This window comes from Acromyrmex echinatior, chromosome 6, assembly GCF_024713525.1.
Source record: "Acromyrmex echinatior isolate Ae372 chromosome 6, ASM2471352v2, whole genome shotgun sequence".
Taxonomy (NCBI): Eukaryota; Metazoa; Arthropoda; class Insecta; order Hymenoptera; family Formicidae; genus Acromyrmex; species Acromyrmex echinatior.
This window is the reverse complement of record NC_141857.1, coordinates 4339915-4362567: the sequence shown is the minus strand read 5'-3', so window position 1 is coordinate 4362567 and position 22653 is coordinate 4339915. Positions and strand designations below refer to the sequence as shown.

Here is a 22653-nt window from a genome sequence, read left to right as displayed (position 1 = left end):
GATGTCAACAGATTTATCCACAATAATATTAAAAGTACGTATGTGCATGATAAAAACATGCAGTTAATAGTGTCTCAGTCAATAAATAAACTTAAATAATTAAATATTCTTCTGGAAAAATTTTTAGTTTTAGTAAATACGTAAAAAGCATTGTAAGAAAAAATATACCAAATATTCCTGAGAAAAAATGTTATATATAGACATATTTTATATATAATTACATATAATTGTATATAAATTATGTCAATTTTACGCGTTTATAATTATATACGATTTTATTTAATTTTGTATAATTAAATGTAATTATATATAAATCATTTTTTCCCGGGTTTACAAGATTAATAATCTAACAATAAGATAAAAATCTTACTTAACATATAATATGTAATTATTATTATCAATTTATAATGTCAAAATAATTTACATTTTGATTACGATATCATTCAACTTCCTCTTCCGAAAGATCATCTTGCGGCAGGGATCGAAATTTGTTTCTTTGCCGACAGACTACTATTATACCCCCACAATAGCAGATTGAAGTCATGAAAATTATAAATCCCAAGTAGCCCAAATGCCGAAAGAAAGCTAAAAAAAACAACAAATGAATAAATTTATACATTTATAAAAAAATTGATACATACTTGTGATGTATACTGATCATTTTACAATTAATTATAATTTAATAATAAAATTTTTATTTTTGTTATTATATTTTAAGTGTGCTATTATATGTATTTTCTTTGCAAGTTTTAACTGACCTTGCGTCAAAAGCCGAGTTTTAGGTACAACGATGATCTTCATGCGCATCATATTAATGTTATTTACGTAGCAAGTATAATTACCTTCTTCTTCTTGGGACACGTCTGTCGAGAAAAAATATGTAGTTTAGAAATTTTTACACATAGAAACTATACAATTTTTGTCATGCGTTTGAATAAATAAATAAATATATTTCGAACTGTGTTTGTATAAAACTTAAAAAATTAATATACGTGTACTATTAAGTTACCTGTTAAATAGAGCGTTGAGAAAGTATCTATTATCACTCGGGCTTCTCTATCTTTTTGACGAAATGACTGAGCCGTTCCCTTCTTCAAAGTAAGCGCGTCCTTTTTCCAAATTACTTGCGTCTCTATAGTCGATCTACATTCAAAATATATTGTCTGTTTTCAATTTTTGTGTTTAATTATATGAAATATATTCTATAATTAGGCGTGAGAGAGAAAGGATTGACTGAATTTAATAAAAAAGATACGATCGAGAAATCTTTTGGCAAATTACTCTGGACAAGTTACGGCGAGACGTGCACCTTCGGCGAGAACGTATCGTTTGACGTAACGAAACACGCCTTTCTTCCTTTTTTTTATGCGTGGACACTTCTTGCAAGGTTTTGTTAAAATATATTCTGGCAAATATCGTACGATACGACTAATACTGGGAAATTCACTTTGAAGCAGGGCAGATCTGAGAATAACGTTTTTTAAATTCGTTATGTGACCATATAAAAAATCGCTATTAGAAAAATCGAAATTTGAAATTATAAACATTTACCTGCAAGGTAGCATTGGAGATCCTCGGAAAAAATGTATAATGACTGAATCATTTTTCTCTATCATTGTCTAAAAATAAATATTAATAAAGTAATTAATAAAATAGTGATCAAAGATTATAAAATCGTTCATGTTTGATTATGTAAAGATTAAAAATACACATAGCACTTACTGAATTTATATTGCGCTTTAATCTACAGTAGCCCCTGCTGGTTTTAATACCACGCTTATTTATACATTGTTCGCATGGACTCCAGGGACCCCATTCAGATATTACCTGAAGGATTACCCCTTCTTCACGAATTTCCGCTAAGTCAGTCATTTTCGAGACCTGCCGAAAGATTCCTTTCTTTGAAATCACGTTAACTTAAAAAATTATTAATTGTGACGCGTTATGATTCCTAAAAAAAATTACTAATAAAATAATTCTCTGTCCATTCATTGTTTAAATAAAAGGATATAATGTATATTTTATAATTTTTCTTATCAACTAAGAGTTTATTAACTCACTGCAAATTTCGTATTGACAGGCCATAAATATATTTCTTGATACTTTCCCCATTCTGTTAGGTTTCCCTTTTCTAAAAATTCTCCGCCAATATCCTTGAGAAGTGCTATCCAACAAAATTAAATATTAATTTTAATACTCAGAATTATTTATTAATATAAATATTAATGAAATATGGATATACAATAAATATCAGAAAAATTATAATAAAGACGGAATAATTAAAGTTAACATTTTAAAAGTTAATTGTAACAAGGAAAATATCATAATTAGTAAAAAAATTTTAGTAAGAATTTGTCGTTAAAAGTGCAGCTAAGCTTTGAAATATGCTTTCAACATAGTATAACAAAATCAAATGTTATATCAATTGTCATATTATTTTACGTTCGATCCTATAATTATATTTTTTTTCTTCCTCTTGTCCTTCTTTGCCATGGCATCGATAAATGCCAGCGTCAATGACTGTGAAGTTTTTTATGACTAGAGAAAGATCCGGCATTGTATAGATTCTACTGTACGAAATGTTATTATTCATTTCCAACTCGACTTCCTTTTCAGGGTTTTCTCGATAACGATCTTGATAATACCAAATTTTTGGTTGAGGTTCTTCATGGTCATTGCTTCTGCGAAAATTTAGATCCCAATATTCCCAATAATTTGTCAAAAAATTTATCTTTTAGAAAAACATATTTCTCATATTCCGAAAAAGTATCATAATAATTAACTAAATTAATTAAAGAAAATTTTAATTTAAATTAGGTGACTTTAACTAAACTTCATTGATTTAATAGATAATAAATTCAATTGATAGAAGATTGATAGATTTAAAGTAAAATTTCATAACTATACAATTTATTGTTACTAATTTAATTTTTCTTTCCTTACACATATTATTTGACAAATTGATCACCAATTAAATGAGAGTTTGATCAAAATCGCTCTTAGACTTGTTTAATCCTCCGTCTGTAATCATATTTTTAATTTTTTCATCTGCAATATGGATTTTCTTTGTTCTGCTTAAATTTTTTGTTCTAGGCTTTCAAAGAATACAAAAAAATTGAGTGTTATTTGTCAATATCTCTAATACATCATCAAATAGTTTTTTAACTCAAATAAAACCTATATTTAATAAAAATTGAAATTTGAGCAAAATAAAGAAAAACGGAATTTGTTAAAAAATATACAGCAATATTAAGTATGTAAGTAAGCTATAGTAAGAAAACTCGGATTCCACCTTCCTTTATTTCAAAGATTTTAAGAGAAATTTTTGAGAGTGAAATTTCGCTTGTGCCAAAAATCTAGATAGTAGACGGAAAGTTAATTTAAGTAATAAACAAGGAAGGTATCACTTTTTTGTGGATTTATGGACACATTACTTTATTTATTTTAATTGTGTATCTGAACAATTCTTACCAAAAGCGACACGCTAGCATAATATTCGTATTATTCTCAGCAGCGATGAGCAAATATTCGTCATTCTCCTCAGATGTAATCAATCTGTCTTTATCTCTGCAGTATTTGTTAACATTTACAAACGTATCATTAGTAGCCACGCAGTTTTTACTTGTTAAAGATACAATAATGATCCAAACGATATACATAGCCGTTTTAAAAAATTCAAGAAAATTAAAATACAAACGAAAAAGCGCCTATTGAAGCGTACTATTTGAAGTAAGTGGCGAATAAACTGCGCATGCCCATGCATGCAGCTGTACTTTTTATCTTTTTTCCTTCTCTTTTCAATGAATAATTATACACCTATTTCATAGTAAGTGCAGAAGGTGTAACTTGCAAAATTATTTTTAATAATGAACATTTTAATGTATAAATAATTCCGTTCTTTGCAGCTGCAATGCAATTTCAATTAAAATAAAGCATGTATGTACATAATTGGACATTGAAAATAAAAAAGAAGATAAAAAGAGAAAATGGGTGCAAACTAATTATAGCTAAACTTTTTATGTTTTGCACCTATTTTCTTTTTTTCTCCTTTTCTTTTCAAACGTCTAATTATGCAAATTCTTTATTTTAATTGAAATTGCATCTTAATGCAGCTACAGAGAATTACGAAATTACTTATACATTCATATGTTTATTAATAGAAGTGATTGTACAAGGTGTACTAATTTAAGTGCTACTTTAAACAAAGAAAAAGAGTAACCACAAGGTTTCAAATTTTTAATTAGAGCTCTTTGCGCGAGCTTAATAAAAATCGTATTAAAAAACGAAGAGGTTAACTTATTTTTGCCGCTAAAGTCTGCTGTTTAGTTATACGTTATTTAAAATAAAAAGGTTTGTATATAATTATTTATTTATTTGAGAAATGAATCCTTCACGACCGGATCTCGAGAGGCAGCAGCGTATTGTTACTCGACTAATCGCTGCGCAAAATATTTTGGAGATCGAGAATTTACCACAATCGCAGATTTTTGCATACCTTACCGACCCCGCGTTGTGCGACTTCCGGGACGGCGCCAATCGCCAACCAGGTCCGGCTACACGAGATGGCGGACCGATGAACCCGATAGAGTCGGAAGTACGTACCCATGATGCATCACTGATTGTCAACATGGCGGACGTGATTGAAAGTGAGTAAACTTTGCGTTTATTTTCGGGGAAATTAACGGGGCAAGCGTCCGCGGGCGGCCACGGCGATCGATACCCGCGGAATCCGCGTTCCCGATTTAGCGGTTCGACGGATCGCGCCGCTACCAGCGATCCCGTGCCGTCCGCAATCGCCGTTCGAACGGCGATTGGGTGCGGATCGGGTTTAAAATTTCAAAAATCGCCAACACACGATTCAAGCGGGATTCCGCTGTGAATTTCGTGTTCGGCGTTACCCCGTGGCCGAGCCCGACGGCGGAGTGCCTATATGTCGCGCCGATCCGCAGCGTTGACTGCGGCGATGGCCACCACGAGTCCGACCGTCCGCGTGGTCTGTTTATCAAACATCCCCTCCTGAGTTTGGTTATGTCGTCCCTGCTGTGCTGATGGAGCACGGTCGATATTCCCTCGCGAATTTGTCGTACCGCCAATTTGACGCTCTCGGAATTTTACCCTCAGACCGAGGGGATAGTTATATGCATTTTCTCGTCGTCTGTATTTGGATTTTCGCTTTTATATTTTGTCGCGAAAACATTGATTATTGTGATACAGTCTCAGCTTAGGTATATGCGTTTTTTTTTAATTTCTCAATTTTCTTTGTGATATTAATTTGTATGACTCTTAGATATAATGTTGCCGATCTTTACTGTGTAATATGTAATTATTGAAATAATTCTTACTTAATAACTTTATTTGTAGATCATTAAGCTACATGCAACATGGATTTTATATCAGAAGAAATTATTTCTCTATTTAATATCGCATGTACATGTAGTGATTTTGAATAAATTTGTTCAGGTGAATCTGCGGAAGCGTTGCTGTCCATAAAAAATGGTGGATATCCATCCATTGATGAAATCAAGACTGAGATTGAAGATGATACGATGGATATGGATGAGCAGCATAATTTGAATCACTCGGATCAGCAAATGGATACAGAGGAGTCAGAACCGATACCGGAGCTAGGACCTGCAGCTTTAGGTCTGCAAAGGGTAGGCACTCAGCCACCTTCCAAACCCAATCCACCTACACAACCGGTACAGGTATTGAATCGTAGAGGGATGCCAGCGAGAATTAGGAAAAAGAACAAGTTGTTCTATGATGACATCTTGATCAATCATCCACACCACAGGTGAATTATTCTTTTCATAATTAAAAATAAAAATTATGATTAATCAGACAGGCAGAAAAACGATAATTGCAGCGCTAAACTTCTTTAAAGCCAGGAATTTTAATTTTCCAAGAAACTTTGCAAAATTCCCTAACTTTTTCTTGATTTCCTTGATCATTTTCAATTTCCCTATTTCCTTTATTTCCAATTTTGTGATAGTCCTGAATTAAACAATTTTTTTTCCAATTCATTGATGTATAATAATGATGTTTACAGAATCAAGAAAGATCCTTCGGCTGTAGATGCAAAACAATCCCCCAAAAAGATGATGCGGCCATCACCAGTGAAGAGGCAGACTAAGATATCAACCACACCAAAAAGTACAAGTTCATCTTCTCAATCGCAACCAACAACTCCTGTAATGACTCCAATCAAACAAGAGAAAGAGCCTGATAAACTGTCACAGCTTACATCGCCGGATCGTAAAATAGGACAGAAAATTGGCATGAGATTAAGGAACTTGTTAAAGTTACCGAAGGCGCATAAATGGGTGTGTTACGAATGGTTTTACAGCAATATAGATAAGTATGTATAAATATAATTATTGTATTTCTATTTTATCTATATTTATCTATTGTTTAGTATTATTTTATTAGTAATACTAATGAAATAATACAAAAATATAGATTTTTATAATGGTATCGGAGATATAAATTAGTTTTCCTAATGTTCCATATAATGTTTTTTCTTGCAGGGTGTTATTTGAGGGCGATAATGACTTCATGATATGCTTGAAAGAATCGTTTCCGCAATTGAAAAGTCGCAAACTCACGCGCGTGGAATGGTGCAAGATTAGAAGGATGATGGGCAAGCCGCGAAGATGTTCGCAGTCGTTCTTCGAGGAGGAGAGACGTGAATTAGAAAGGAAGAGGCAGAAAATACGGATGTTACAGCAAAGGAAGACGACAGACATAAGCAGTTTCAAGGATCTGCCACCTGAAATACCATTGCAATTAGTAATCGGTACGAAAGTGACAGCAAGATTAAGGAAACCGCAGGATGGTTTATTCACTGGAAGCATCGACGCTGTTGATACCAGTAATAATACTTACAGAATTACGTTTGAGAGAGCTGGACTTGGGACGCATAGTGTCCCTGATTACGAAGTTTTGGTATGTCTCTTGTTCTCTCCAAGGAAAATGTCTACGTTTACATTTATATATTAATATATGATTTGTTTCAATTAGTCGAATGAACCACCGGAGACAATCAGCTTGACATCATTCTCCCAAAAGTTCAGACCACGGCCTTTGCAATATGCACCTTCATCACCATACATGATGAAGTTATCTCCGCGATTGACCAATGACCCTTTAATATCGAATGCATCTGTCTCCATTCCAAAAAAGACGAATACCGGTGGTACAGTGAATGGTTTTCCACTCAAGTTACTTGAACTTATGGTCAAAGTGAATAAGATATTAACAACCAAGAAGAATAAAGTCAAGAAATTGAAAGAAATGAATGGAGAAGCTGAGAAGAGACGTTCTTTAGGTGAATCGCTTCCTCCCGATTTTGAAAAAAAATATGCAGGGTACGGCTAGTTAAATACATAAAGAATTGTGTTAATTAAATATATATATTTAAAAATATATTTTTAATATATAATATAAAATATATTTAAGGGACATTAAATTTTATATATATATATATATATATATATATATATATTACTTTTAATATACTTTTCTGTTGTTTTCAGAATTATTGTCGAGTTGGAGAGAATGAATGGAGCTCTCCAAGACTTTTTGAATGAGATACAAGAACTGTGTCAGGAAATGGCGCCCGAACCTAGCGTAGCAGCGATGTTGGCACCGTCACATCTCCGAGAGAAATGCAAACAAGAAGCGGCAGATATGGTCGCTAAAAATAACGTAATGAACGATAAAGAACCAGGAAAAATGAATCAATTGGTAACCGATTTGACTGCGTTGATGTTACAAGTGAAAGTAAGATAAATGGATATTTTTATTGAATTTATTTTATCCCTTGCTTATCTAATAACTAAAAACATAATTTCCTTTATCGCAGAGCTTATCAGATTCTGATCGAAACGCATATGAGCTCAAAGTATTACAAGGTACCATAGAGCAGATAAGATCAAAACTCAGCCCACAGAATCAGCAAGTGTTTCAAAACTGCGTTGAAATTCACATGCAACACATTCAAGTAGGCCTAGGACAAATGGGTCCTCTTACGCCTTTTATGGCACAGAGAGTTTGAAGATGGAACAACTCGTATATTCTCACCAAGTGTACAGTATAACAGACGATCACGTATCACGATATTTTTAGAAAGCAAGAAACTCTAACCTTGTATTTTCTCATCTTGTATAGATTAATAATGTATTGCCATGTAAAGTGCATGTCTACACAATATACATATAAGATTTAAGCTATTTTGTATATACAGAATATATCAGTTCTTCAGTTTCTTTAACGACATATTCATGAGATACTGGCCTAGTTTACATCATACACTTGATATATGTACTGATTATAACTTTCTATTAAATTATTTTATTTCGATGTATTTAAGGAATGATATACTAAATTGATACAATATGATTACTTAAATACACATGTGTATACGTTTACTCGTATTGCTAAAATTAAAATAATTTAATAAAAAAAATTATTAATTAGTATCCATATGAAGTGCACGTTGTAAACTAGATAACTTAGAGAAATATTTGTGTACTGTTGGATAATGTTATTGAACATATTGAATATCTAAAAATGTTCATTTTTTTAGAATTTTATGTACTGTATGCAAAGATTCGAACCGAAACATTTCGGTCTTAAGCTAAATCCAACTTTTGATTTCAATTCTTTTACCGTAATGGTTATCCCAAGTAGCACATAGCGTTTACAAAGCGTTAATAAAGCGCTAAAAAAAGCGCATATAATCGCTGTTTTAGTGCTTTGCAAGCACTGCTGTGCTACTTGACTCGGTCTATTTAGATTTCGATCTTTTTCGGTATTGGTAATTGTATACCTGTAACGGTCACCGTTATCACTAAAAAGAACTGAAATCAACCTCGAAACCGAAAGTTGCGCAGCCTTTAATTATGATCATAATCATCCTTAAGTTTTAAATCATAATGTAAATTCAGTCTGAGTCTCTGAATGTATTATTCAATTAGGCATAAATATAAAAGGCAATTTACTCTCAGTTGCGATAATATATGTGCAAATGGAAAAATTATATTCATTGAAATTTAAAAAAATTCAGGTTTGTGTGTGTGTGTATATATATATATACAAGGTAATTTTAACATATTTCATCACCTATCATAAGCAGGTAGAGTGAATCGAACTGAGTCGAAAAGTTCTTTACCATTTGGCAATTTTTAATAATTAATCTCGTTAACTATTGCGTAAACTGCAAAATGGTAGATGACTTTTCGACTCAGTTCGATTCACTCTACTTGCTCATGATGGATGACGAAATATATTAAAATCACCCTATGTATATATATACAAGTATGTATACAGTCGATTTATATAGATAACTACATAATTTGTTATGAGAGAGAGGCTCTTCGCAGTGTAATTTAAAAGTTTCAACTAATTATAACGAAATTTATTGTCACGAATAAAAAATGTTTTTTAATCAATTTATATCTAAAAATTTATGCTGATATTCTTTTTACAAACATGAATCGCTAAAAAATTTGAATCACTAAATAATATGTTTTTTAATATAAATATTTGTATATTTATGTATAATTGTTCATTCGAATCACGTGTAGTCAACCCAAAGAAAATATACTTTTAAATAAAATGACTAATTTTTGAAATAGAATAATTTCGTATAATTAAGTAAATATAACAAATGTATAAACAAAGTAATAGAGTAAAAGATTGATAATTTATAAAATGAATATTTCTTACCCTGATCATTCACTGATAATTGAATGTAACCTATTTCACAATAAATTCTCTTTAAAACATAACGTAATGTTTATAGAACGTCAAACTTTTTACTTAATTTATGCACTATTAGTATAAATAAGTTATGAAGTTTGTTTTGTAAGATATCAGGCAATCCATATAATCTATAATACTTTTACACTTGTAATTAACTTCTGTAGTACAATTACTTTGTAATTAACAATATAGAACATTTCAGCAGCTGTTACAAGCACAAATTGCTTCGTTCATAATATATACTATTATATTTCTACTATACATACTGTACATATATTTCCAATTATTATTATTACATTATTGATTACAATTGCAACACTCATTCCAATAATGGTCATACATGTAAATTGAGACATTTTTTTAGAAACTATTCCATTTTTGTATTCTTATATAAAGACTTACCTTTTTACACTTTTTTATCTGTAAATAACAATTGGAAAAAATTTATTATTGATATCTAAAAAAAAATTTTCTTCGCTTATTCTTCATGACGTAAGAATAGAAGATAATTTATTGCGCATGATCGAATGTAATTTTGTAGCAAATTTCTTATTGATAATAAATTTCTAATATCGGTTTAAGGGTGGGATTACATTTGCATTTTTGTCGTACAACAAATTTTTCAAGCTTTCTGATTAGCTATAGGATAAAGAAATCCGAGAACTTCTTTGATCTTTATCTTCTTCTTCTTACGTTAGATCTCTGTGTTACTCTCTCATATGTTTGTGGTGCGCCCGTTGATTATTCAATTGAATGGGACCTAGTTTTAATGTCAATTCCGAACGGCGGTTTTTTGAGAGGTGTTTCTGTGGGCAAAGATATTCTCTGGGAGGTTTCCGGTCTTTGAAGGTTGCCACTCGTGCTTTGTCCTGCAGCCTTTGTTGTACAACAAAAACGGATAAATGAAATATCACCTCTATATTGATTTATAACATTTTGGACTAATTTTTTGACTAATCGCGTATCTCGAGAATGAAACCTTGTATTCTTACATCATACATGCTTCTCATGATCATGTTAAGTTCCTAGGCAATCGCAAAATTTAGATTTTATGGAATGATGAGAATAAAGTTCAATACAAAATCATTACATTGATGAACAAATATTCCATGGATTAGCATTTGCTTCATTCTTCAAGCTTTAAAGTAACGTCAAAAAAAAACGTCGTTCAAATACGTTAAGTCAAATTTCGTGTACTTTCTACTTTTTATGTTTATTCAACGCTTCCAGTAATTCATCCGCGTTTTCACTAGTTTTCACTCTTAACAGCACTGAGACTGGTGGTGGTGAAGAATCTGGCATTGGTAGGCAGACCAACATTATCGTATTCTTGTTCATGCGCTTCGTGGGAATGCTTTGAGTCAATAGGGTATTGAGTAACAAATTACCCAAAGCAGTATTGGCTCGTACTATTAATTGCGTCTTTCCATTCGGTGTTGGTTTCAGATACAACATTCCGATGCCTCTATCAGTATAAACGTTGTCTTTCTTTACGAAGACTTTACACCTATAAAAAAATATATTTGATATTGAGAGATAATTTATATATTAAGAGAGTTACTTTATAATGTAAAGATAAACTTTTTAAAAAGTTTTGTGTAGTTTTTATTTTGATATTTGTATAATAAGTTAAGAAATTATAATGTATAACTTACCTTTGTTCATAAGTAGCACCTTCTTCAGTTACCAGTTTGAATTCTTGTTTCGGCGGTTCTTCATCTTCTTCATCTTTATTTTCATTGCTTGTTTTGTCCTCGGTTTTCTCTTGTGGTTTTACTGCTTGAGGAGCAAATGAAAATGGCTTTGCACTGCAAATTATAAAAATGTGTTTTTGTATCTTGTTCAATATAAGATATAGTAAATAAGTTAATGAACAAATTACCTTCCGAAACTAAATCCAGCAGACACGTTACTGGTAGTAGAACTCTGTCCAAAACTAAAAGTGGGAAAAGTAGGGGCCACAGACTTCGCGTTGGAGGATATCTCCTCCTCATCTTTATTTCCACTATCTGAAACGGTAGATTTGTTTGCGAAGGGACTTTCCACACTTGTATTGCCAAATACACTTTTACTAGCAACGTTTGACTCTGTGCTTCCAAAAATAGACTTATTCTTATCAGGAGTTATATCTGTACTACCAAACACAGATTTGGGATTTTCTGTTTTCTGTTCTGTATTACTAAATACAGATTTGGTATTCGTGGTGATGTTGGAAAATATTGACTTCTCAGGTTTTAATTCTGTTCCTGTGGTTAAAGTAGACTTTGCATTCGCGTTTGAATTCCCAAACAATGACTTTTCTGGTTTCTTTTCTGAACTTATCTCTTTAATATCGTTCTTCGCAGCCTGCGTTATATGCTCTGAAGTATGCGAAATTTGTGTCTTGCTACTTTCTTCTTTTGATGTAATTTCTTTCAAATATCTCTCATAATCCTTAAATATAGGTGTTAATATACAAAATGGATTTGCATCTACATGGCTCTTTATCCATGTAGCAACGCTTTCATTTAGTCCTTTCAATTTTGCGTAATAATCCGACGAGTGGCTCTTTGTCTTTTCAGTTCCTTGTTCAACTGAATTTTTTTTGCTCGTACTTGTACTTGATGATGTTTGTAATTTGGTAAAATCCTCTCTTTTATCTGAATCAATTTCGGGAATCTTAGGAGCACCGTTGCTAGCAGTCTGCTTGTTACTTGTATTTACAGTCGTTGCTGATGCAGTAGAAGTAGTCGTACTAGAAGTAGTGCTTGTATTAGCTAAAAAACCGAATGGAGATAAACTTGGATTAGTTTTGAAACCTGTAAACGACCCAAATGCACTTTTCGTTGGAATCCCCTGAAATAATTAACATAGAACAGTGATAAAGGCAGGAAAATTCAGATAAAAAAAATAATCAAGATATATACTTACGTCCTTCGATGGCAAACGACGCCTTGCTGTTTTTATAACTCTCTTTTCAAGTATATCATTTGAAGCCAGTGCAAACGTTCCTGCATCCTCCGGTTCGTTCTCCTCATTCCAGTTGTCGTGATTCAATTCTGTTGTTGCAGTTCGCTTACCTGACATTTCTGTTATCTGATGTACTTCATACATAAATAAAGAAGAAATCACATCAGTGACAATAAAATAAATATATTATTCTAAATATAAACATATTAATATATTTGAAAATAAAATTTTGTACAAGTAAAATGCTACAATCAATGTAGCTATCAGAAACAAGAAAATGCTAAAATTTTCACTGCATTGGACATTGGACAGTTCAAGATGATAAATTCATTTGCAGACTGAAAAGGATCTTCTTTTCTAAATTATGTGATAAATTGTAATATATGAATTTTTATTTCCCGCGAAATAGAAAATAAGATAAAAAATCGGAGATACATTTATAGAGTTTATTTATGTGACATGAAACGATTCAGTCGATATCACATTGCTAAATCAGGTTATGTTTCAAGCGCTACTGTTCCGGTGAGTTTCTCGTGCACGAATTATAAGTTGAAATTACTCCTATAGATGCTCTGGAGTGAGTAATTCTATTTTAAAAAATTGAAGAAAACACAAAAATATATGAAAGGTTACTGTACAATGTTGCGGTGATGAACAATAGATATCGATTTTTATTACACTCACCTGAAATCGAAGAAATTGCGTTTGCCGCGGCGACTTCGACATCAATGTCTCGTCTGCGAAAATAAAGATAATAAAAGAGAGCCAAACTCAAGAGGTAGTTAGTTTATAATTATACTCAAGCAGCGTTTTCACTGCCATTTTTGTCCAGCAAAACAGTCCAAGCTACATTCCTAACATCCTCTCCGAGGAAAATTTTAAGGTGAAGTCCCATGAAGCCAGCGTATGGCATACAATCGTACAACGTAAAGGAACTAAGGTCCGGTTGCACCAACATTATTTTGATTTTAAGCGAAACTTAAAACTCTCTCTATCTCGTTTTAAAACCGTAAAGAGACAGAGACAAAGAGAGTTTTAAGCCTCGCTTAAAATTAAAGTAACGTTGGTGCAACCGGACTTAAGGGCGGGTTCACATCTTGACGGAAAAACGGAAAGAGGAAAAGCGGAAGCCAATCAGAACTCGCGGAAAGACAGAAGCAGACAAGCGAAATGTACCGCCTACTACTACTGCGAGTTCCAAAACTTCCTCTTCAAGGAAGATTTACTCTATATGCTATAGTATACGTTACATGTACTATATATATTTCAAATAAAATTTTCCTCAGAGAGGAAGTTTTGGAACGTAGCCTAAGCCAATCATAGACTTTATGCCCGTTTTCGTTATGCTAGCACAAATATCGAATATCTTATTTACGCTGGCGTAATGATCAATAAGCCAATCACAAGATCCCTTAAATATATATTCATTTTGAAAATAAGATTTGTAAAAAGACATATAATTGATTCAGGGGCTCTGCACAATAAAAAGAACAGGGAACAGAAAACAGAGAATAAGAATTTCAACCTATCAGAAACTGTGTATTCCACAATATATGATTTCTGATAGATTAAAATTCTTATTCTTTTTGTTCTCTGCTCTCTGTTCCTTTTATTGTGCGGAGCCCTTTAGTCCGGATCTACAATAGATTTTTAAGCTTTAAGAAATTGACCAACTACAGTGAATGCGAGGAGAATAAGTGATGATTGTGATTCCATTCCTTATGGCTTAAAGCTTAAAAATCTATTATAGATCCGAGACTTAAACAGGGAGACTCTTGCATAACGAATAACACGTAATGCATAAGAAAATGTACCAATCAAAGTTCTTTGTTTCCTTCCTTTCCATGAAATAAAAAATTCTGATTGGTTAATTTTCTTATACCTTATATTTATGCGTTATGCAAGAGTTTGTGCTCCCCGCTTAAAAAGATGCATTCTGTTTGTATAATGCACATAATATATCATTTTATCCTTGTTCATTGAATATTAAAGGGAGCTTTTCAGCAAGAGACACAATTGAAACAAGAAACATTCTGTCCTTGTTGAATAATTAATAAGAAACAAAGATGGAATGACTCTTGTGTCGATTTGTGTCTTTGTTGAAAAGCTCCCAATAAAAGCTAAAATGATACATCATGCGTGGAACGCATCCTAAATATTCTCAAATATTGGGTCATCTAAAAAGTATCCGCGGTTTTTTGTCACTAGATATGTGTTGATGGTCATATATCTAGTGATAAAGTATCGCGGATACTTTTTAGATGACCCAATATATCGATTCGATTCTAAATTAATACGAATTTATTTTTCAGGTTGGCAACGTTGATGTACAACGCATGCGATCAAAACGACGCGGTGTGGCGAAAATCTGGATGAATAGTGCCGAAATTGAGGGAGATTGAAACGACAAAGAACTTGAGAATAACTTCCGGCGTTCTTGTCATGGTTAGTATCGGAAAATACCGTCAGTTGTCGTAACCATCGCTGTCGGTGTCGCGCGTCAATTGGTTAACGGATGCAACAATGGCGGAGACGACGAATCAGAGAGCTCGACTCGTCGCGGCGCGGAACTGCTGCGGCGTGACGCGGAAGTTGTCTTCCTTTCCTTTCCTTTCCTTTCTCGTAGGCTAAGCCGGCAGCACACCGGTCATTATTTAAGCCACTATCCAAGTATAAGTTACGGATTCGTGCCACGCGCGTAGAATATCTGCCTGCAGATCGTGCTCCGATTTCGGTTCGTAAACCGGGAGACGACGCACCTTAACGTAGCTGGCAGTCGGCACCGAGGTCTAGGACACGGGCTCGCTTTGTCTATCTTGAACGGAGACGTGTTCGAGGAACGCTTGAGAAATCACGATGGCGGCAGCGGTAGATTTCCAGAATCAGCCACAGACAGACGGCATGCAGGATCAATCAGGCAACCAACATCCGAATGAATCTCAGAATCAGGAGCACAGTCAGCATCAGCACTCCTCGTCACAATCGCAGCAACAGGCAACCGCCGGTATTCCTGGCAAGGACGATGAGCGGAAGCTCTTTATTGGCGGCTTGTCTCGAAATACAACCGATAAAGAGTTGCGAGATCACTTTGGGAAATTTGGCGAGATCGAGAGCATTTCGGTGAAGGTCGATCCTCATACCGGTATTTCACGCGGTTTCGCGTTCATGGTGTTCACCAATCCAAAGACCATCGATAAGCTTCTTGCATCAGGCGAGCATTACATCAATAAGCGCAAGGTAACTGGAGTAATACCACTACAATTAGGCAAGATTTATTTTACTAATTTTAAATTTAATATTGAGAAGTCATACACTGCATTCTTATAAACTTTTGCAATATAGCGAGAGATATAGATGAAACTTTCATCGTCTCATGTCTATTCCATTGTATCTGTATACTAACAGCATTTTTTTATATATATATATAGGTTGATCCGAAGCGTGTTAGTAAAAAACCTCAACATGGTAAAATCTTTGTGGGTGGTCTTACTCCCGAGATTTCTGACGACGACATTAAGAACTACTTCAGCCAATATGGTACCATTGTCGAACTACAGGCGCCTTTCGATAAAGTCAAAAATCAACGTAAAGGCTTTTGCTTTATCACGTTTGATTCGAAAGAAGTTGTGTATAAGTTATTGAAGACGCCTAAGCAAACGATTAATGGTAAGGAGGTAGACGTAAAGAAAGTCAAGGTCAATCCGGATCCAAGAAATCAGGGCTTCTGGGCGCCTGGCTACGGATATGGATATGGTGGCGGTTATGGCTACATCCCCGAATACAACGGTTATCATAACTACGATGACGTGTATGCGAACTACGATTATGCTGGTTACGATGGCTACGACAATATGGGATATGGTCCCAAACCGCGAGGTAATGGTCCGGGACCGCGTCAATTTCAGAGACATCAACCTTATTGAGAGAGTGTGTGTGAGAGAAAGAGAGAGAGAAAGAGAAAATGTGTGTATGTATGAGAGAGAGAGAGAGAGAGAGAAAGAAAAGTACATAACTGAGAGATGTATATCTCTTGGTTATTAAAACATTTGATGATTACGAGTAGAATCTTTTATTATAGGTGGGACAATATTTCGTCTACCAAACCGAGACTGAATCCGGGATTTCGGGGGGGGAAAAAAAATTTAAAAAAGAAGGAAAACAAGAAAAAAACCAAAAAATCAGAAAAGCTTAATAACTCATTGAGCAAAGAAAAAACCTCGGATCCCCGAATTTAGTACGTTATGAAGGAAGCTTGCGCAAGTAATGGTATAACAACGGATATTAACAACAAGAGTAACAATATTAATATCTTCGTTTAACAAACGTTGATCAAAAAGTCAATCTTTCTCCAAAACCAGTGCTTCATAATTGAGAATCGAAACGACCGACCGCACATTATATTTTTCTTTCCATAGTGTCTCCAATTTTAAATACTGATTAACTTAATTGGCAATGAATTGAACGAACTTGCTGAGCAAGATTCCTAAAGTCGGATCAGATCAAGGAAACGAGTACGCTCGTTAGAGTTCAATGACCCCATTTTTTGACTACTCTGTACATTGAAGATACGTGAAGTAATTGCATATAAATGCGATGTAATTGTAACAGATATGTTGCCTCTTTATACTATGTTATACTTTTTGCACTAAAAGTGAAAAAAGTATACAATGAGTGTATTCCATTTGGCGTTCATAACCATAGACATAGTTTATTTGGAAATGCTCGCGAGCATCATTTCATCTTTGTTTGATATTAGAATAAACAAGGACGAAATGATGCTTGCGAACATTGCAAACGCTAAATGGAATGTGCCCAATGTATGTGCATGATGTATATGAATATGAAAGAGAAGAAAGAGAATGAGTGAGTTCTCTCTCGAGAGGTCAGAAAGGACAAACCTTTAGATAGGTAGATATTGATAAGATATCCATTAATTACCGTGTCCAAAATCGTGCTTTTTATCGTCTCGATGATTTTTTTTATCGCGCAAAGGATGCTTTATGATATACAGTATCAGAAATATAAAATAGCATGAAACATTTTTTCTTGCGTAAAACTTTAGTAGCAATTACAATACTTTAACTCCACTCGATGAACTTGTCTCTCTTTGTACGAGCAACGTTTCTATAAAAATGGTTCAACAGAAATGTGTGAAGGTCTGTAGTTCCCAATCACGTGAAAGGGCATACATGAATGAATGAATTTGCTTTATCAACGGTGTCAGAGTCAAACATTTATTTAGCACAGTGAATATCAATTAATATGATGCGATTGTATATTAAAAAGGCGAGAAAAGTATTGAAATATGATTTGATCTAGGATCACTTATTTGTCTTGTATTCTTAATTTGCTATTAACATATCCATTACGTTGGGTTATTCAGAAAGTTTATGTCATATCTTCGAAAGTATTCGCTAGAAGAATCAACAAGTTTTAAATAAATAAAATTTTCACGTTTTCTTAGATGCAGAAATAAAAATAATACAACTGAATAAAAATATCTACACATAAAAATATTAATATAAATGTCTTGAAATATGTTTGCGATTTTTTTGGAAAATCGGCACAAACTTTTCGGAAAATCCAATACTTTTTAGTATCCTACTTTAACAATTTATCATTTATGTATTAAAATTTCGAGTTTCATTATACAAATACTTTTTTGTAGCTTGCAGTTGTATTTCAGACTAGGTTTATAATTTAATGTGTGTATTAATTCAACTTGTTAGACAAAATCTTAATTTTTGCAATCGTCGTCTAATTATATAGTCAAAAAAGATTTAATCCGCGAAAGAAAATAGAGGCTGATCTGAGTTTAACGCGGTTATTGGTTGAATCTCGGCAAATTCGTATTATATTATACCACCGATTCGAGTTGTGAAGCTAACATTCTTATAATCATACAATAATATGTATATAACTTTAACCTTGAAAATATGTATTGAGTATTATGATCAGCACCATTTGAATTCATTAATTTTCGAAGGATAATACGGGGTTTACAATAGAAGTCGTAACGTCTTCGAGTCTTTAGACCCAGCAAACGAGAATGAATTGAAATGGATTGAAATTTTTTTCTAACCGAATGCGTATTTTAAATAGCGAATACTTTTTTTGGATTTAATTAGATCCAATTGGATCCAATTGGATGCAATTGAAAAAATGCATTTTCTATTCAAAATTTTGAATAGAACAGTATTCACAATTGTGTTTATATGCACAGAAAAAGTTTATTTTTAGATTGAAAGGCATAGAGATATGCTCCATGCTATTCCTAAAAATACATTCAGGATTTAAAAGCATTCATTTTAACATTCATAAATTAATATTTCTGAAAAATAAATAAATCTGAATCTATTTCAATTAATTTCAATTCCATTATTATTTGCTGGGGAAGTCGTTGAGTCTTAAGTCGTAAAAAATTAACCAATCATAGTCGAATATGAAACGAATAATTGACTATGATTGATCAATTTCCTACTTACGCCCAATTTATCCACAACTCATAATTAACTCTTAACCGAAGTTCAACTTATTGTCTCTTTCTAATTTTAATTAGAATTGGAAAGAGAAACAAGTTGAATCTTAGTTAAGAGTTAACTATGAACTTGGAACTCGTGGAACTAGGAACCTTAAGATCTCGTACTGAGAAAAAGATGCCTAAAAATATATTTATTTCACTGAATTTATTTAAACGGTTATTTATACGGTTGAAATAAAATTTTATTCTTAGCAAATAAGCCATCTGTTTTACTTTTTCGCAATTAATAAGATATATTTCAGAAATGTATATCACAATCAAATGTCATAAGTAACAATTGCTTCGCAATACTTCGATATTTTTTTTCTCAGTGTATGACCGCTACGACTTCTATTGGATGTTTTCCATTTGGTGTCAAGTTGACACAAGTTGTTTTATCTTTATCATTCTATCTTTGTCACTCTAAATGTCAAGAAGGATGAAATATTTGTGATAGAATGACGTTTGTGTCGATTTGTGTTTCCATCAAATGGAAAGCACCCATTGTGCACATCCTGCATAATGGGCTTTCTACAATGAGCCATTAGTCATAAATCAGAAGTCAAAAATTGACGACTGTGATTGATCAATTTTTAGCTTCTGACTTTTGATTTATGACTAATGGCGTATTGCAGAAGACCCATAAAAAATTTGGATATTAGAAGTAATTTTGTCATTCCCGTAAAGAAAGAACGACAGAAAATTTTACAGAACTAATTCATCATCATTGTGTATAAAATATCAGTGAATGTCATTCAGTATACAAAAACGTCTGCAATACATTCGCGTTCTAATAAATCATAAAATTAACATCGCGAGCTAAGTTCACATTTTGACAATCACGCACGAATTTCCTAATGGTATGTTACTGTTGATATTTTTTTTATTTTCAAAGGACATTCTATTGAAATCTTTTTGCTAAAATAACATGTAACATTAATTTATCCGCCAGTAATCGCTCGGATTAGCCTATTTTTTCTGCCATGAATTTGTATTTCAGGGTTTTGCTTAGGAATTTAGATGGTGTTTCTAATCTGGCTCCTTTTGAGAGGCAAAGAAAGAGGTCTAGAAAACTTAGAGGCTGAAAAGATGGATTGTCCATGCGAGCGATAATTATGGAAAGTGCGTCTTTTGAGATTGGATAAAGTGACAATTACATTTATAGTATACTCACGAGTCATAAAGATTGCAAAACAGATATCGTGCATCATTTGAAATAAATCATCAATTTTTGAGCGCGTTTAATGCGCTTTTTTTAAGCTTTGCGATTAAGATCGCAAATTGTCTAAAGTATTTGGTCTTTTTTTCCACCACGTTTACGTTCCCTTCACAATCACAAGCTCTCGCTTTATTGAGAAGGAAAAAAAAGGAGTGGTTGTTATTCAAGGACCAAGGCCTTAGATCAAAATCTATTTCTTTTTTCTTGTGCTTAACTCATAATTAGTATCTAATGTTGATACATAACATATAATGTAATCTATCCTTATAAGATTAGTATTCTAATAATAACTTATAGTTACTATCGAGATTGGAAAAAATTGTGTACATATCGTATGTATGGGTGCATGCGTGTATGCATGGCATGCGTGCATGCTTGCCCACACATGTGTATATGTATGTGTGTTTACAATAGATATGAAACACGTCAAGGTGCGGAAATATTTAGACAAAAAAATTTTAAAAAAATTATATAATTAAAATATGAACGTCCTGGGTATACATGTGAAGTTCGCGCGAGCGATGAATCCAACTGATACTTCCTGCTGTTGACGAAATAGCACATCTAGTAGTAACGAGGAAAACAGAGAATCTTGCGGTATAATCATAGTTTACACAATATTTAGCGCAGCATCGTGTCATACTATCGATATCCTATAAATGTATCATAAAATGTATATCATCATAGCTGATTGTCCGGCAGTCTGTCTTTAATAACGTAAGATGGATAAAAACCTATCTTGAAACAAAGTTCTATTATTTGCGTGTTGTCTGTGTACGGTCTGCGTGTTTTTGATCTGTACGAACAAAAAAAAAAGAAAATAGGATAGGAAATAGACATATATGAAGATAATCACCGCTAGAGATTGATAATGAACTCATAGTGTGACAAAGGCTTCCCTAAGTTATCTAAGTAATCCCAGGACCTCTATTCTTGAAAAGAAATGTATACGGAAAACTAGTATGCGTGTGTATGCATGTTATGAAACATTTAGACAAAAAAAAATTTTTTTAATTATATAATTAAAATGTATATCCTGTGAAGTTTGCGCGAGCGACAAATCCAACCGAAACTTGCTGTTGTCGACGAAATAGTACATCTACTAATAACGAGGAAAACTGAGACTGTAAAGTACGCCTTAGTTTTTCGTACATGTTTCTTTTCAAGAATAGGGGCCCAGAATGTTTAAGGCGTGAAACGAACAGGGATGACAAACACGAATTTTAACGTTTCTTTCACATTTCTATCGAGCAGTTCCTGTTCGCTGTATAAAGACTGCTCTTCATATCGCGAAAAGACTGTTAACACAAGTGATGATACAGGCACTAGAAAATCTTGACAATTAATAGAACTTGCGGTTTCGACCACGAAATTGAAAGAATTAATTGATTAACATAATTGTAAAGAATGTAGATAAGACAATGGGACTACATTTACAATGAGATTTAGATACATCGAAATTATATTGTAACAAGGCTGAAGAAGCTACATTCAAAAAAAAAAAAGAAAAAGGTTTTTTCTCAGACGTCGCAAAGGCATCAACGGTTTGGCTTAACTCTCCATTGAGTTAGTTTAACGCGAGTGGACGTATTCACTTGAGAAGATCTCCAAGCCAAACTAACTAATGTCTTTGAAATTAAATCTGTATACTGTGTATACCATATTTGCTGCGTGCGAAAATATATATTGAAAACAGACGAGGGGTAGACTAGAAAGAAAGAGAGAGAGAGAGAGAGAGAGAAAGAGAAGAAAAATTAAAGGGAAAACGATACAGATATTTTGTTACTATTAATTACTATTCGCCTGTTTCACCCATGACACAGTGTATATTTTAATTATAGCAAAAAAAAATAAAAATGCCCATTATTTCAATTGTTCCTTGTGGCATTTATAATATACAATATATACGTATATAATGCAAAAAGTTTATTTGTTCTCTATTAGTATAACTTGTTTGTTCTTTATGAATTCGTGTTTCAAGTTATTCTTTCTTTTTAAAAGAATTTTGAAGACTACATCTTTGGTTATATATATATATATATATATATATATATATATGTATATATATTAAATATATTATATATATATATATATGCATATATATATATATAATATATTATATATAATATATTACTTTATATTATAATTTATAATATATTTAATATATATATATATATATGCATATATATATATACATAAA

At 32.9% G+C, this 22653-nt stretch overlaps 4 protein-coding genes across 8 annotated transcripts; 2 read left to right on the top strand and 2 right to left on the bottom strand.

Annotated features, from left to right (window-relative positions):
- Window positions 1–61: 61 nt before the first annotated feature.
- On the bottom strand, window positions 62–4381 carry LOC105153926 (QVR superfamily protein rtv). The gene is made up of 9 exons (XM_087407073.1): window positions 3472–4381; window positions 2443–2678; window positions 2061–2164; window positions 1723–1881; window positions 1552–1619; window positions 1282–1464; window positions 1010–1143; window positions 759–863; window positions 62–585 (listed from the first exon to the last, which is right to left on the bottom strand). The coding sequence occupies exons 1-9, from the start codon at window positions 3657–3659 to the stop codon at window positions 440–442; spliced, it is 1323 nt and encodes a 440-aa protein (XP_087263199.1). The 5' UTR covers window positions 3660–4381; the 3' UTR covers window positions 62–439.
- Window positions 4382–4542: 161 nt separating this feature from the next.
- LOC105153925 (protein lin-9 homolog) lies at window positions 4543–9452 on the top strand. Of its 3 annotated transcripts, XR_015545366.1 has the most exons (8): window positions 4543–4646; window positions 5461–5794; window positions 6050–6358; window positions 6528–6945; window positions 7021–7367; window positions 7536–7782; window positions 7865–9067; window positions 9249–9452. XR_015545366.1 is itself a non-coding variant. In XM_011069073.2 (7 exons), the coding sequence occupies exons 1-7, from the start codon at window positions 4628–4630 to the stop codon at window positions 8054–8056; spliced, it is 1866 nt and encodes a 621-aa protein (XP_011067375.1). In that variant the 5' UTR covers window positions 4613–4627; the 3' UTR covers window positions 8057–9452. The 3 variants fall into 3 exon arrangements, 2 of the variants coding, with proteins under 2 accessions (XP_011067375.1, XP_011067376.1); XM_011069073.2 differs by having other exon boundaries at window positions 4613–4646; window positions 7865–9452; XM_011069074.2 differs by lacking the exon at window positions 4543–4646 and adding an exon at window positions 4683–5225 and having other exon boundaries at window positions 7865–9452.
- Window positions 7797–13517, bottom strand: Nup50 (nuclear pore complex protein Nup50). 2 transcript variants are annotated; one of them, XM_011069072.2, is made up of 5 exons: window positions 13399–13517; window positions 12676–12848; window positions 11648–12600; window positions 11421–11573; window positions 7797–11272 (listed from the first exon to the last, which is right to left on the bottom strand). In XM_011069072.2, exons 2-5 carry the CDS (start codon window positions 12829–12831, stop codon window positions 10966–10968), a joined length of 1569 nt encoding a protein of 522 aa, XP_011067374.1. In that variant the 5' UTR covers window positions 12832–12848; window positions 13399–13517; the 3' UTR covers window positions 7797–10965. The 2 variants fall into 2 exon arrangements, with proteins under 2 accessions (XP_011067374.1, XP_087263167.1); XM_087407041.1 differs by having other exon boundaries at window positions 13353–13407.
- Window positions 13518–15304: 1787 nt separating this feature from the next.
- On the top strand, window positions 15305–22325 carry LOC105153923 (RNA-binding protein squid). Of its 2 annotated transcripts, XM_011069070.2 has the most exons (3): window positions 15305–15951; window positions 16143–16590; window positions 16793–22325. In XM_011069070.2, exons 1-3 carry the CDS (start codon window positions 15571–15573, stop codon window positions 16825–16827), a joined length of 864 nt encoding a protein of 287 aa, XP_011067372.1. In that variant the 5' UTR covers window positions 15305–15570; the 3' UTR covers window positions 16828–22325. The 2 variants fall into 2 exon arrangements, with proteins under 2 accessions (XP_011067372.1, XP_011067371.1); XM_011069069.2 differs by having other exon boundaries at window positions 16143–22325.
- Window positions 22326–22653: the final 328 nt, after the last annotated feature.

Excerpts from the sequence above, each read along its gene's own strand:
- Nup50 (XM_011069072.2), bottom strand. The coding sequence starts at position 12,831 with ATGTCAGGTAAGCGAACTGCAACAACAGAATTGAATCACGACAACTGG. Across the intron at positions 12,601-12,675 it reads GTCGTTTGCCATCGAAGGAC|GGGATTCCAACGAAAAGTGC; the intron begins GTAAGTATATAT and ends TAATTATTTCAG. Across the intron at positions 11,574-11,647 it reads GCTGGATTTAGTTTCGGAAG|TGCAAAGCCATTTTCATTTG; the intron begins GTAATTTGTTCA and ends TATAATTTGCAG.
- LOC105153926 (XM_087407073.1), bottom strand. The coding sequence starts at position 3,659 with ATGTATATCGTTTGGATCATTATTGTATCTTTAACAAGTAAAAACTGC. Across the intron at positions 2,679-3,471 it reads ATGCTAGCGTGTCGCTTTTG|CAATGACCATGAAGAACCTC; the intron begins GTAAGAATTGTT and ends TTTTCGCAGAAG. Across the intron at positions 1,144-1,281 it reads CTCGCCGTAACTTGTCCAGA|ATCGACTATAGAGACGCAAG; the intron begins GTAATTTGCCAA and ends TTTTGAATGTAG.
- LOC105153923 (XM_011069069.2), top strand. The coding sequence starts at position 15,571 with ATGGCGGCAGCGGTAGATTTCCAGAATCAGCCACAGACAGACGGCATG. Across the intron at positions 15,952-16,142 it reads ATTACATCAATAAGCGCAAG|GTTGATCCGAAGCGTGTTAG; the intron begins GTAACTGGAGTA and ends ATATATATATAG.
- LOC105153925 (XM_011069073.2), top strand. Across the intron at positions 5,795-6,049 it reads ATCAATCATCCACACCACAG|AATCAAGAAAGATCCTTCGG; the intron begins GTGAATTATTCT and ends TGATGTTTACAG. Across the intron at positions 7,783-7,864 it reads CGTTGATGTTACAAGTGAAA|AGCTTATCAGATTCTGATCG; the intron begins GTAAGATAAATG and ends CCTTTATCGCAG.